Here is a 12,203-nt window from a genome sequence, read left to right as displayed (position 1 = left end):
CGGTTCACCATCACACAAGGCTAAGATCTTACCATTTTTGATGCGCCAGTACTCACACGGGTCCAGAAGGCTAAATGTTTATTAAAAAATAACATCAATCCAATACTTTCAATTGATAAATATGAACCATTTGTAAGAAAGAAATCTTTTGAAGCATTGTGAGATTTCAAGCAGCCCAAATATTCAGTGATTCCCAAGACCTTTCCAATGTTAAATGGCTGAGACCTGATAATTCTCTAATGTTCAAACCAGTCAGAACAGAACACGAAAATTATAAAATTGGGTTTGACTGGGCACAGTGGAATTGGTTTTGTCATTTCAGCAGCTCACACAAGGAGAACTTTAAAAGAAAACCACAAATATTTGTTATCAGTTTTATTGACCATATATTTGTCATCAGTCAGATATTGTTTACAAGGCTTAAAAGGGACAAAAGGTAACTATTCCTCAGAAAACAACAGTAAATTAAGAAAAATACAAGCAGTTAAAGATGTGTCAAACCTGGTTTGACAAGGTTAACATTCCCATTTGCAAACATCCAGACAGATTCGACTTTAAAGGACTTTAAAGTCACGATTCTAGTTTTATTGATCTTTACTGTTTGCAGTTACAATATTCCAAATATTTCAGAATCAAAATCCCATATAGCCTCATGGGAATCCATCATCATCATCCTCTGCCATTTCTTTTGCAAACTCTAGGTCTTGCTGTTCCCGTTCTCGCCGCTCCTGTAAGGCAGAGATGCCATTTGAAATGTGGACCTTGCATTCACACAAATTCATTTGAAAATTTTATCCATACTGCATTATAATTTTGTATCATATTTCACAGAGATGTTTCCAGACTACTTCCCATGGAATTCACCACAGTGAAGTACCTCCTGTTGGGTTGATGTAGATAGGTTGCATGCAGATGTCAAAAGCAGCTAAGAGAGTCAGTTAAGTTTGCTTCTTTTTACTGCAGCTGGAACAAGGAGAAATACTGGCCACAACAGAGAGAATTTCCTGCTCTTCTTCAAACAGCAGGATTGTTAAACCATAGTTGAACCACCAGAACATGAAAAAGGAACGTGACTCAATACTTTACAGATGGTATCACGAATAAGGAGAAGTCTCTCAGTACTGTACTGTGATTGTTAACACTGTTACATTCTCGGGTCTTGGAAGCAGGTGGTGAGCCCAGAACCTTCTGATGCAAATGTGTTACATTATTGAGGTTCGGAAATGAATGATCCTCCATCACATTAGGAACTTACCCAGTTCCTTCTTAAAGCCTTGCCATTTTCTTTTCCACAAATCTCTTGTTCCATTTTCATAGAAAAGTTGTTTAAAAGTATTATTTTCATTTGACCTTCCCCCACTTAATTTTAAGTTGTCCCTCGAGTCCCATGGCTCCAGAACTTTCCTGAATCCAAAGCTTTTCATGGCCATGGAGAATTTAAAACCTCAATTAAGTCTTGCCAATTAAAGAGTGATACCTATGAATTTCAAACTTTCTGTATAATTGCCCTCTTAAATTTAGCAGTTGACACCATCGATATTTCTAAAAATAATTTAAGGCTTTCTGACATCACCCAAATTAAAGACATTTATACTGACTTAGCATGAACATTTGATACAATTTCATCAACCTCAACCTTACAACTCACACCCTCTTTGTTTCTTTAGTACCCATGAAAGTGATTTCAATGACCTATCCAACAATCTCCCTCTTCTGCTGTCACTTGAAGCATGTCAGAGAATGGTTACAACACTGGAGGAGACTACTCAGCCCATCACAAATGTGCTGGCTCCTACTCCCCCATCTTTCCCTGCAGCTCTATATGAGTTTTCTCCTCAGGTAATTATCCAATTCACCTTCAAAAGTGCGATGGTGGCACCTTTGATCACAGCTTTCAGACAGGAGTATTCTTGGTGACTGCTTAATATTTACTAATTTCTGTCCTTCCACTAGTTTCATCACTTTGTATTGTTTTGAACTCCATCTGCCACATCTCTGGCCAATACTATAACTTGCCCAAACCTCTAAGTGTTAATGAATCCAATTTGTTGGCATTCACAGCTCTGGACACTTTAGAAGTACTTTGCTCTCACCACACACACCCATAAACACAAGCACAAGTCATGTGTCGTCCTAACACTAACGCCTGACCAAAAGCACCTCCAGGTATCAGCTTCAATGTGCAACCTTTCTGTGTTGAAACATTTAAAAAAAAAGGAAATATTGAAACATAGGAGCAAGAGTAGGCCATTCAGCCCTTCAATCCTCCTCCATCATTATGGCTGATCATCCAATTAAGTTGGATAGTACATGGATAAGAAGGGTTTAGAAGGATATGGGCCAAATGCAAGCAAGTGGGACTAGTTTAGTTTGGGAAACTTGGTTAGCATGGATAGTTTGGACTGAAAGGTCTGTTTCTGTGTTGCATTACTCTATGACTCTAACCCTTTGACCTCCATTGTTCAATTCTCACTGCTCCAACTACTCTTGCCTGGTGTTTTTTTTTTTAGCCATTAGTATTAGATCTAATAAATGTGAATCCAGCATCAAATCTTCCTTGTAAGCCATGGTTTGGTCACCTCCCTGTTGTTGTTTTGCATTGGACAGAAATTAAAATTGTTGTAGGTCACTTATGCATTTGCAATGTTTGCCATGGCTTTTCACTTGTCATTCCTTTAAGTAATGTTCCCAATCTACACCAACTCTACAGTCGACTTTTCAGTCACACATCAGTCCATATTCTGGCATCAATCCTATGGGAACACATTTTGAGAATCAGTCTATATGCATGCCTTCCTGAAATTCAGACAGAGATCATCCCAGTCCCTAACCTTTATCAGAAAGACCTGCAACGCTTTTGAAGAAATCTGAATTAGTCAAACATTACTTTCTGAAGCCACCTCTCTAATCAGTTCCTCCAGATCATCACTGTCACCCCATTAAAACCCCAAAATGCTTCCCTACATTTGTGACTTCTATCAATGGAAACCTCACCTCAGCCGACTCCAGGTCTTTGTTGTATGACTTGGGTGGGAATCGCATTGCCTGTAAAGCAGAAGTGAACAATTTAATTATTTCTAGCCTCTAGAAATTTAAGTTCTAGATGACAAATCCCTTTTTATATTCTGATACAGAAGAAAGTCCCCAAGAGGCATTCTGTTGGTTCTAGAACCAGTGTCCTGAACATTAGCTTTGAGTCACATTTGAATACATTCCATCACAAAGCTCTAATAAACCAATTGCAGCTAGTAGGTCAAGCACTTTGAGGCCACAGAGATCTTATTCACTCCAAAACCAATAACCCATTGCAGCTGGGCAGCACAGTGGCACAATGGTTAGCACTGCTGCCTCACAGCACCAGGGACCCAGGTTTGATTGCAGCCTCGGGCGACTGTCTGTGTGGAGCTTGCACATTCTCCCCGTGTCTGCGTGGGTTTCCTCCGGGTGCTCCGGTTTCCTCCCACAGTCCATAGATGTGCAGGTCAGGTAAATTGGCCATGCTAAGTTGCTCATAGTGTTAGGTGCATTAGTCAGAGGGAAAATGGGCCTGGGTCGGTTACTCTTCGGAGGGTCGGTGTGGACTTGTTGGGACAAAGGGCATGTTTCCACACTGTAGGGAATCTAATCGGGAGTTGCATACACGTGGCACTGGGCCACTCAATACTGGCCTTTAGCTAAGACTGTCTCGAAAGAAAATGACATCAATTGCTACAGAATAACCTGGTCACATTTGTTAAATGTAATGTCTTGTTCACAAAAATAATTACAATTAAAGAATAAAGACTGGAGAATCAGATTCTGCAAAACCCATGTCAGCCAGGGTTCCCCCTTCACTGCTCATTCCTTGTCAAAAAGATACTAGACTAGTCACTCAGAGCCAGAGAATCCAATTTATGTCCTATTGAGGCAGCTGAGGAATTTAAATTCAACTAAATAAGTATGGAACCAGCAATAAAACCTGACCCAGTGTATCGGTAAAGGTGACCATGTAACTACCCGATTGGCATACAAAAACAGTTCACTAATGCCAGCAACAACCAAATCCAATGAATGCAAAGAAACGTTTTCACCCCTCGTACAAACACTGCAAATGCTTCAAATCCACATGCAGATAAGGTAGTAAAAGAACATGGAAATGTGTTATTTTGCTGAGAAAAGCACTTGATCCACCTGAAAAACAAGCCAAACAACCAGCTGATAAAGCAGAGCAAGGTAATCCAATCTTACGTTTTTGTAAGAGAAAATGGGTAATGTATCCCTCCAATTAGAAAACTATGGGTCAGAATTAATTCTTCATTACATCTCTATTGATCATCAACTCAATCCACAATGGAAACAGCCAGGTGTGGTTTTTCCTTACTTTGACAGACATGTTGTGAATATCCAGACAGAAGGAGATTCTCTGGTGGAATGCCAGCTGCGGCTCCCTTGTGCCATAAATATCGATAGTCTCTTTTGACTGGACATATCCTCTCTCATGGTTAATAGACGCCTCGATCACTCCATCACGAATGGCCTGGTTAAAAAAGAAAATTAGCATGTATTTCTCTGCATTTTTTCCTTCTTCTGAAGTGCAGCCTCATCCTGGGTTTTTGAAATTCAGCAGCCCCCTCAGTATCTGACATAAGTGGGCAGTCTTGGTGCAAAAGACTGGAAAGTAAATATTATCAGAGGGTTCAAGTATGCTGGGCCACTGCTAAGGTCAGTCCTTCCTGGGTCAACACACTTCACAGCAGGAATCACTGATATTGATCAGGTCGTTTTTGATATCACAAGACAGCTTGTTACACCATAATAATACTCAACAGACTTGTTTCTTCTCAGTCTATACTGTGCCCCTCAAAGCTGAGCTCATTCAAAACCCCCGTCCTTTAGGGTTTTTAAAGTAAGAGTTCACTACTTGTGCAGCAAAACACTGAGTCGTGACATTTCAACTGCCTTATCCGACATAAAGGGAAAATAAAATGTAGCTGAGCCTTTATTAAAGTTGACTTCCTCTTCAATGAAATTCAATTCAGAAAGCCACAGCAGGTGAAAGCCATCACAATGTCAATCACAGGTTTCCTAGATTCCTTTAATATTCCAATCACTCCCCCTTCACTCTCCAACCAGGAGCTCCATAGATATTTGTAACTGGGGGTTGCCTGTTGCTAAGACTGGCCCAGGAAGCAATAGTGAGGTTCCAACCTCCTAAAGTCTGGACCTAATATAAACAACCACCAATGCACAACATACTGACGTCCTAATCCAGCCGCTTATTTGAGCGTCCCATCACCGGTCCAGTTACCTCTAAGGAGGGGGAATCCTCGCCCTTTCAAATTCAGAGACTGATAAATCTGCTGTGCACTTGCAATGCATTTTGATTTTAAATTTCAGAATTCAAGTAACAATTTTTTCTTTTAATCCCACCCCCATTGGAATTTACCTTGGCAACTATAAACTCAGCATCTTCAGGACTGTCCAGCTGCAGTTTCTGTGCAATGTCAGTGAGAGAGATCCGAGAATAAGATAAACTAATCATCCTTACACCTGTAAAGGGAAGAAAGAGATTTTTAAAATTGTCTGTGATTCAATTTTTTTTAAGCTATTATGCTGTAGCAGCTAGCATGAGCAAAACATACAAAAGGTATCAGAGTTTTTATCTTGAGGGGCTGTGGATTAAATGGAAGAGACAGTCTCATATCAGCGACACTAAGCAGACAGTCTGTAATTTTGAACTTTGGCCCTCTCAGTTCTCTGTTTCTCTTCTCAAGCACCAAATTTGCCACTGGCTTCTCAGATTCCCAAAATGCTCTTGCTCTTCTTTGAATGTTTAATTATTTTAAAATGCTGTCCCAACTCTAAAAGGTTAACCTGTCTTAAAAGGTGCAACAGTTGATGAAAAGGATTCACTTTCTATCCCTTCAAGTCTCACCTGCCTCAGAGATGTGTTATAACATGTCTGAACAGATTATTTCCAGAAGTACAATGGGAGAGGACACAGAAATAGCATTTAGGAAAAGGGCTGGGGAATCTTGTTGTGCAATGGCAGCGTTCCTACCCTGAGCCAGTCAAGTCCCACCTGCTCCAGAAGAGGTGTAATAACATCGCTGAAGAGGTTAATTAGAGAATAATTATTATTTAACAGCTGGTTTTTAAGGATTCACATGTAGTATCAATGTCCCTAACTCTGGGCCATAAGGCCTGGATTCACAGATTGATTTAAAAAGGGCTGATTTTTCCAATGAGAGGAATTGGTTAGGAAGGGGTGAGTGCAGTCTGAAGGTTTTATTAAATTATGATATGCAAATCAACAAATATGGAAGACAGACCGATTCCTGCTTTGGTAAATGGATGACTCGATGTACAACAGTGAATATTAATTTACCTACTGCAAGCCTAGCTGTAATCAGCATGAGCTGAGAATCAAACTTGTGCTTTGTGTGGCTTCGTAACACATACTACAGAATATCTCCTTTGCGGAGTCAGTAGGGAGTCAAACAAATACCCCAAGTTGGGTGCTTCGAGTGGACTGCTATACAACTGTGTACACATTACAAGGACAAGGATATGAATCGCCCACATTAAGAGGTCAATCAAGATGCACTACCCTGGGAGCAGTTGCTGAAGTAACTAAATAAAGAGATGAAGTGTTGCAAATGGTTAATAATTTAAGACCAAATTCTGACCTGTTTTGATGACATTGTGGCGCAGGCGGATGATCAATGTATAGGTGCCATCAGTCTGAAATTTCTCTCCAAATTGTTCCAAAACCTGGTTAAACTTGGCCAAATTCCCAGTTCGCACAGCTAGCAGAGGGAAAGACAGAAATATGAAGCTATTTGTTCAAATTGAGAACAGCTCACTCAGGGCAACTTTTAAATGTAGCAGATTTTAAAGAGTTTTTGTCTAAACAAAAAAGAAACAGCTCAAAGAACAAACCTATAAGAAAACAAACATTTCTGCTATAAAACCACAGCGAACTCAATGAAAAAACACAAAAGAATAAATTTAACACCCAATTAAAACAAACGAGTTATTTCCAGTCATTAGTATGATTGAGATCATATGGGTTTGCAAATCAAAAAACTTTAAATTAATTGTAGCATTTCTGAAATTAAATAAATGATATACATTTTTAGCATTCAGTGCCATCATGTGCTTCTAGAAAAGGGAACTTAAAATCCACACACTGTCCAAACTTCTGGATTTTGGGCAGGTGGTAAAGAACATGAAGTCTCTCAGTTTCAATCTATATGTTCTGATAAATTGCATGCATCACAAGTCCCTGACAGTAACAGTACTAAAAGCAGCCTTATGCAGATCCAGGCCAGCAAAATAGAGGACCAAATCAACAAATCAGAGCAGAATTGTCTATTCCTCACAGCTGGATTTCCAGGGAGTCACTGAATCTCAAGCTTGCTCTATTCTATCACTACAATGCAACATCAGAGCAGACTTTTTTCAGTTTCCATCAAAGATGCCTCTGAACACCTGTACCAAATTAAAGATAACTTCACATTCTTGACATCTTGATTAAGACTGTCCTAGATACTCACAACTCTGAACAAAAATAAAGAGATTTTGGCCTCATCAATCTAGGTTGCTTTCAAAACCATAACGCAGAGATACTAACCCATCAAGTCTTCAGCTCCACATTTCACTGATGGAAAAGCTGCTGCCATTTTAACAAACCAGCAGGTGGTGGCTGAAGCTTCTGATGTGAATACTGAAGTGGACAGGGGCTAAAAATAAACTGATTCAAATTAATGAAATTAAAAACCTACTTAACCTTAACCAATGGTATAATTATTTTGATCTAATCATGAGTTAAACAACTTAAATTTTAAAGAGCAACAATACCAATCAGTTCAATGCATCCATTGGTTCAGTGAATTCCATAACCTTAAAAGACTCCATTTAAGAGTCACTAAGTCATTATAGAAGTCATCAATTCCAAAAAGTAAATGCTGATATGGTTTGCTATCAGAGTGAATTCCATAACCTTGCAGTATGGCTAAACTACCTACATCTTTCCTCCTTTCAGTATTGTGTAAAGTTACAAAAGGAATGGCTTGAGGTGGCACAAGGGGTGAGACTATTTACTTCATTTAGATGGTGCTAGTGACCGCTTTGTAAGTGACACGTACAAGACTATCTTCACTTGCTGCATTCACAAGAAACTTCACGAGGTAACTAGTTTTCCAAGGGAAGAAAAAAATGAAATGTGCTTTTAAATTAAAATACTTGTGCGTAGCTGCCTCATACACACCCTGAGTAAGCAGGAAGTATGGCATCAGGGAACGTTTGAGCGATGGTTGTCGGAACTGTAGCCTGTCTGGAATCTCACCCAATAGTAACTCCACCACAATCAGCAACTTATGAACCTGGTTAAAAAAAAACACACGCAATTCTCATAAAATTAGTTCCGTTCACAAATTTATGAAGCCGAAAATGTGTTGCTGGAAAAGCGCAGCAGGTCAGGCAGCATCCAAGGAGCAGGAGAATCGACATTTCGGGCATAAGCCCTTCTTCAGGAATGAGGAGTGTGTGCCAAGCATCTGCAGCTTGGCACCTGCAGTCCTTACTTTCTCCTAGAAAATTTATGAAGCCACCAATGTTTTTAAGATGAATGACATTAAGGGAAAAAACATAAAAAGATTCCACTCTACAATTTTTTTTCAACTCACTGTTTGCTTAAAGCCGACTGCAGTGTGCTGTGGTGCCTTTCGCAGAGCGTTAGTCAGGGTTCTTCGTGCTTCAGAGTATTCTAACTGAATTGCTTTAATACGACCTACACGCAACAAACTCAGTTAGTTTTCTAAATCAAACATCTACTTGGATATTACTAACATATCTAATCAGCATGTATAAAACAGGAGGTTCCAGAAAATATTTCAACGCAACAAACAAATTATTTACTGACTGACACTTTGCTGTATCTTTGCAAAGTTCGCAAGCAATTTTTGTCACAGTGATTTAACAGCTGCTTACAGTAAGTATATTGCATGATAGTAATACAGATGTATTCATCACCTATCTGGTGTGATAAATTATCAAATGACATGAACAGTAAATACTGATTCAGTCACAAAACGGGGAAAAGGTTGTGTCGTGACTGGAGAAAAACTGAATGAGCATTGTAGAAGGCATAATATCTCACAAAACTCTTTATTTTGCTTCCATTCCCAAAAGATTGCATCAGCTGTGAATCAGTTTGCAGCACTCTTGCCTCTGAGTCAGGAACTTGTGCGTTTCAGTTGCACGCCAGAGACAATGAGCACAAAACTCAGGCCTGATCTTTCTGAGGAAGTGCCACACTGTCGTGCTGCCATCTTTTGGTAAGACATTAAAGGGGGGCCACATTTAGTGAATGGGAATGATCCAATGAAATTCTTCTAAAGAGAATAATACACTGGTCAATATTTAGCTGCTGATCAACATCACTGCAAAGAGAGATTATTTGGTCATTATCACACTGTTCTGTGAGACAACTTATCATGCACAAACCAGCTGCCAGTTTTCCTATATTACAACAGTGAGTACACTTCAAAATTAATTGTGCATAAAGCTCTTTGGGATACGCCAAAGTTGTCAATAGCAATGTATGAAAGGAAGGTTTTCTTTAAAAAGAGTTAGCAGTTACTCTTTAACAATTACTTCACATTGTACAATTGGACTGAGTCTCACCAGTGTAATACAGATATCTTGCCCACTCGTTGTTATTTGCTTGTTCTGGAAAAATGGATTTGGAAACAAGCTTCTCTGCCTGATCATACAGGTTATACTGCAGGTAGTTTCTCAATAACAGGTTCAGCAGAGTGGCCTGTCCATCAGCATCATGGCGAAGGGTAGCTGTCCTCAAACGTGCGTGCAGAAAACTTCAAGCATAAAACAGATTGTTCATTCACAAGTTTATAAAGTTACACTTAAGGTCAGAACGACAATACATAGAATCATAGAATCCCTACAGTGTGCAAGCAGGCCATTCAGCCCATCAACACTGTGCCCATCCAAAGAACATCCCACCCAGACCCCTATCCTACCTCTATAATCCATCTAGCCTGCACATCCCTGGACATTATGGACAATTTAACTAATTCTAACCTGCACATCCTTGAGAGAAAACCAGAGCACCCGGAGGAAATCCACACAGATACTGGCAGAATGCCTGAGGGAACTATGTACAATCATCCCAAGGTGGAATCAAACCTGCTGAGAGGCAGCAGTGCTAACCACTGTGCTGCCCTGGTCTACCGTCATACAGTATATCCAGGCATCACCATTTCCTTTTCTCTCCTTCACTGATGGTAGCTTTCATGCTGAGATTTATCACTTTCACAGGCTTCAGACAAGAATCACTTAAGATACTGACTATTGAAGAATTATCCATAGTGGAGGTACAACGGAATCTGGCCAAAGGGTTTACTTTAGTATTATTTCATGGAATGTGAGCATCACTGCCAGGGTTAGCAGTACCCATGCTGCTTCTCCACCACCTTAAGGGCAATTCGGGATGGCCCACCCGCGCTAGCTTATTCACCTTCAAAGTTTTCTGAGCTTGTACCCAGAGAATGATACAACGGAGGATAAGATACAGTTACCAGCCCTGAATAACCAGGCCGAGTTCACTGAAACAGAAGGAGCTAAATCTGCTCAAGGTTACCGAAGGGTTAGCAAATAATGAAAGATATTTCCCCAATCTGTGAATCCTGTGGTTATGGATTTAGGCTTCATATTAAAAGCAGAAGATGGATGGTTACAAGAATCATAATCTCACAAAAGCTTATTAGACTATGTCCAGTTTTGAAAGCAAATTGATTATTTAAGAATTAAACAAAACTATAATTCTGCAATGAATTGAAGCCAAATTCTGCAGCTCTCTCCCAGATTCTGTAACAGGTTTGCCAGTATTTGGGGATGTTTTAGTCGTAAGTAGCCATAAGGAACTGTGTGTCTATAATTTTCAGCCTCTGTTACATACTTAATTCATCTTCTACTCATTTTCTCTTCTCACATCAGCCAAAACAAACCATCCAAACTCTTAATGCTCAGCTTGATGCCAAGTTGAGTTTAAAATGCCAACGCCTATGTAATTTGCCATGTGCCAACTGGCATAGAAATAAGAATGATAGGGAAGTTAACACGTGGCTAAGGGTTTGGTGTAGGAAAGAGGGATTCCATTTCATGGGGCATTGGCATCAGTTTTGGAATCGGAGGATCTGTACTGTTGGGACGATCTCCAGCTGAACCGATCTGGAACCAGCGTTTGAGTGAAAAAGATAAATAGGATCGTCAGTAGGACTTTAAAATTTTGAGTCGGAGGAAGGGAAGCAAATGCGACAGGGAGGATGGAGTTAAATAGAAAGATAAACAGCATTTTCCAAGTGTGCAGGTGGGTTTAAGCTTGAGGCAGACTAGCAATGCAGCAAAAAGGAAGGATAACTTGGGACAACTTATGATTTCCGATATATCTAATAACGATAACAAAGTTAGCATTAAGGCACTTTACCTGAATGCTTGCTGTTTTTGTAACAAAGTAGATGAATTAATGGCACAAATCATCGTGAATGATTATGATGTGGGAGGCATCACAGAGATGTTTTTGCAGAAGGTTCAGGACTGGCAGTTTACAACTTATCAAAAAGACAGGAAGGTGGGTAGAGGGGGGCGGGTTGCCTTGTTCGTTAAGAATGAAATTAAATCTATCACACTGAATGGTATAGGGTCAGATGATGTGGAGTCTGTGTGGCATGTCAGAAAGGCAAGGTCACTGTGATATGGAGGACTCCAATATGCAGGTGGACTGAGTGAATAATGTTGCCGATGGGTCCAAAACAAGGGAATTCGTGGAATGCTTATAGGATGGCTTTTTGGAACAGCTTGTGATGGAAGCCACAAGGGGGCAGGTTATTCTGGACTTAGTGCTATGTAATGAGCCAAACTTTATAAAAGATCTTAAAGGGAACAGTTAGGAGGGAGTGATCATAATATGGTAGAGTTCAGTCTGCTGTTTGAAAGAGAGAAGGCAAAACTGGATGTAATAGCGTAACAGTTAAATAGAGGTAATTACAGGGGCATGAGAGAGGAACTGACAAAAATCGACTGGAAGCAGAGCCTAGCAGGGAGGACAGTAGAACAACAATGGCAGGAGTTTCTGGGTGTAATTGACGACACAGTACAGAGGTTCATCCCAAAGAAAAGAAAGATTATCGGGGGGGGGG

General features: G+C 40.0%; 1 protein-coding gene across 1 annotated transcript in view; it reads right to left on the bottom strand.

Moving 5' to 3' along the window:
- Window positions 1-360: 360 nt before the first annotated feature.
- The window catches only part of psmd3 (proteasome 26S subunit, non-ATPase 3), a 23,932-nt gene continuing 12,089 nt past the window's right edge, over window positions 361-12,203 (bottom strand). Inside the window, exons 5-12 of the mRNA XM_043674939.1 lie at window positions 9,670-9,860; window positions 8,670-8,773; window positions 8,252-8,366; window positions 6,669-6,788; window positions 5,426-5,529; window positions 4,361-4,516; window positions 2,995-3,045; window positions 361-728 (exon numbers count right to left, since the gene is read on the bottom strand). Coding sequence (XP_043530874.1) covers window positions 651-728; window positions 2,995-3,045; window positions 4,361-4,516; window positions 5,426-5,529; window positions 6,669-6,788; window positions 8,252-8,366; window positions 8,670-8,773; window positions 9,670-9,860 — 919 coding nt within the window. The 3' untranslated portion in view covers window positions 361-650. The remainder of the gene's footprint in view (window positions 729-2,994; window positions 3,046-4,360; window positions 4,517-5,425; window positions 5,530-6,668; window positions 6,789-8,251; window positions 8,367-8,669; window positions 8,774-9,669; window positions 9,861-12,203) is intronic.

The sequence above is a fragment of the Chiloscyllium plagiosum genome, chromosome 33 (genome assembly GCF_004010195.1).
Source record: "Chiloscyllium plagiosum isolate BGI_BamShark_2017 chromosome 33, ASM401019v2, whole genome shotgun sequence".
Lineage (NCBI taxonomy): Eukaryota > Metazoa > Chordata > Chondrichthyes > Orectolobiformes > Hemiscylliidae > Chiloscyllium > Chiloscyllium plagiosum.
This window is presented reverse-complemented; position numbering and strand designations above follow the sequence as displayed.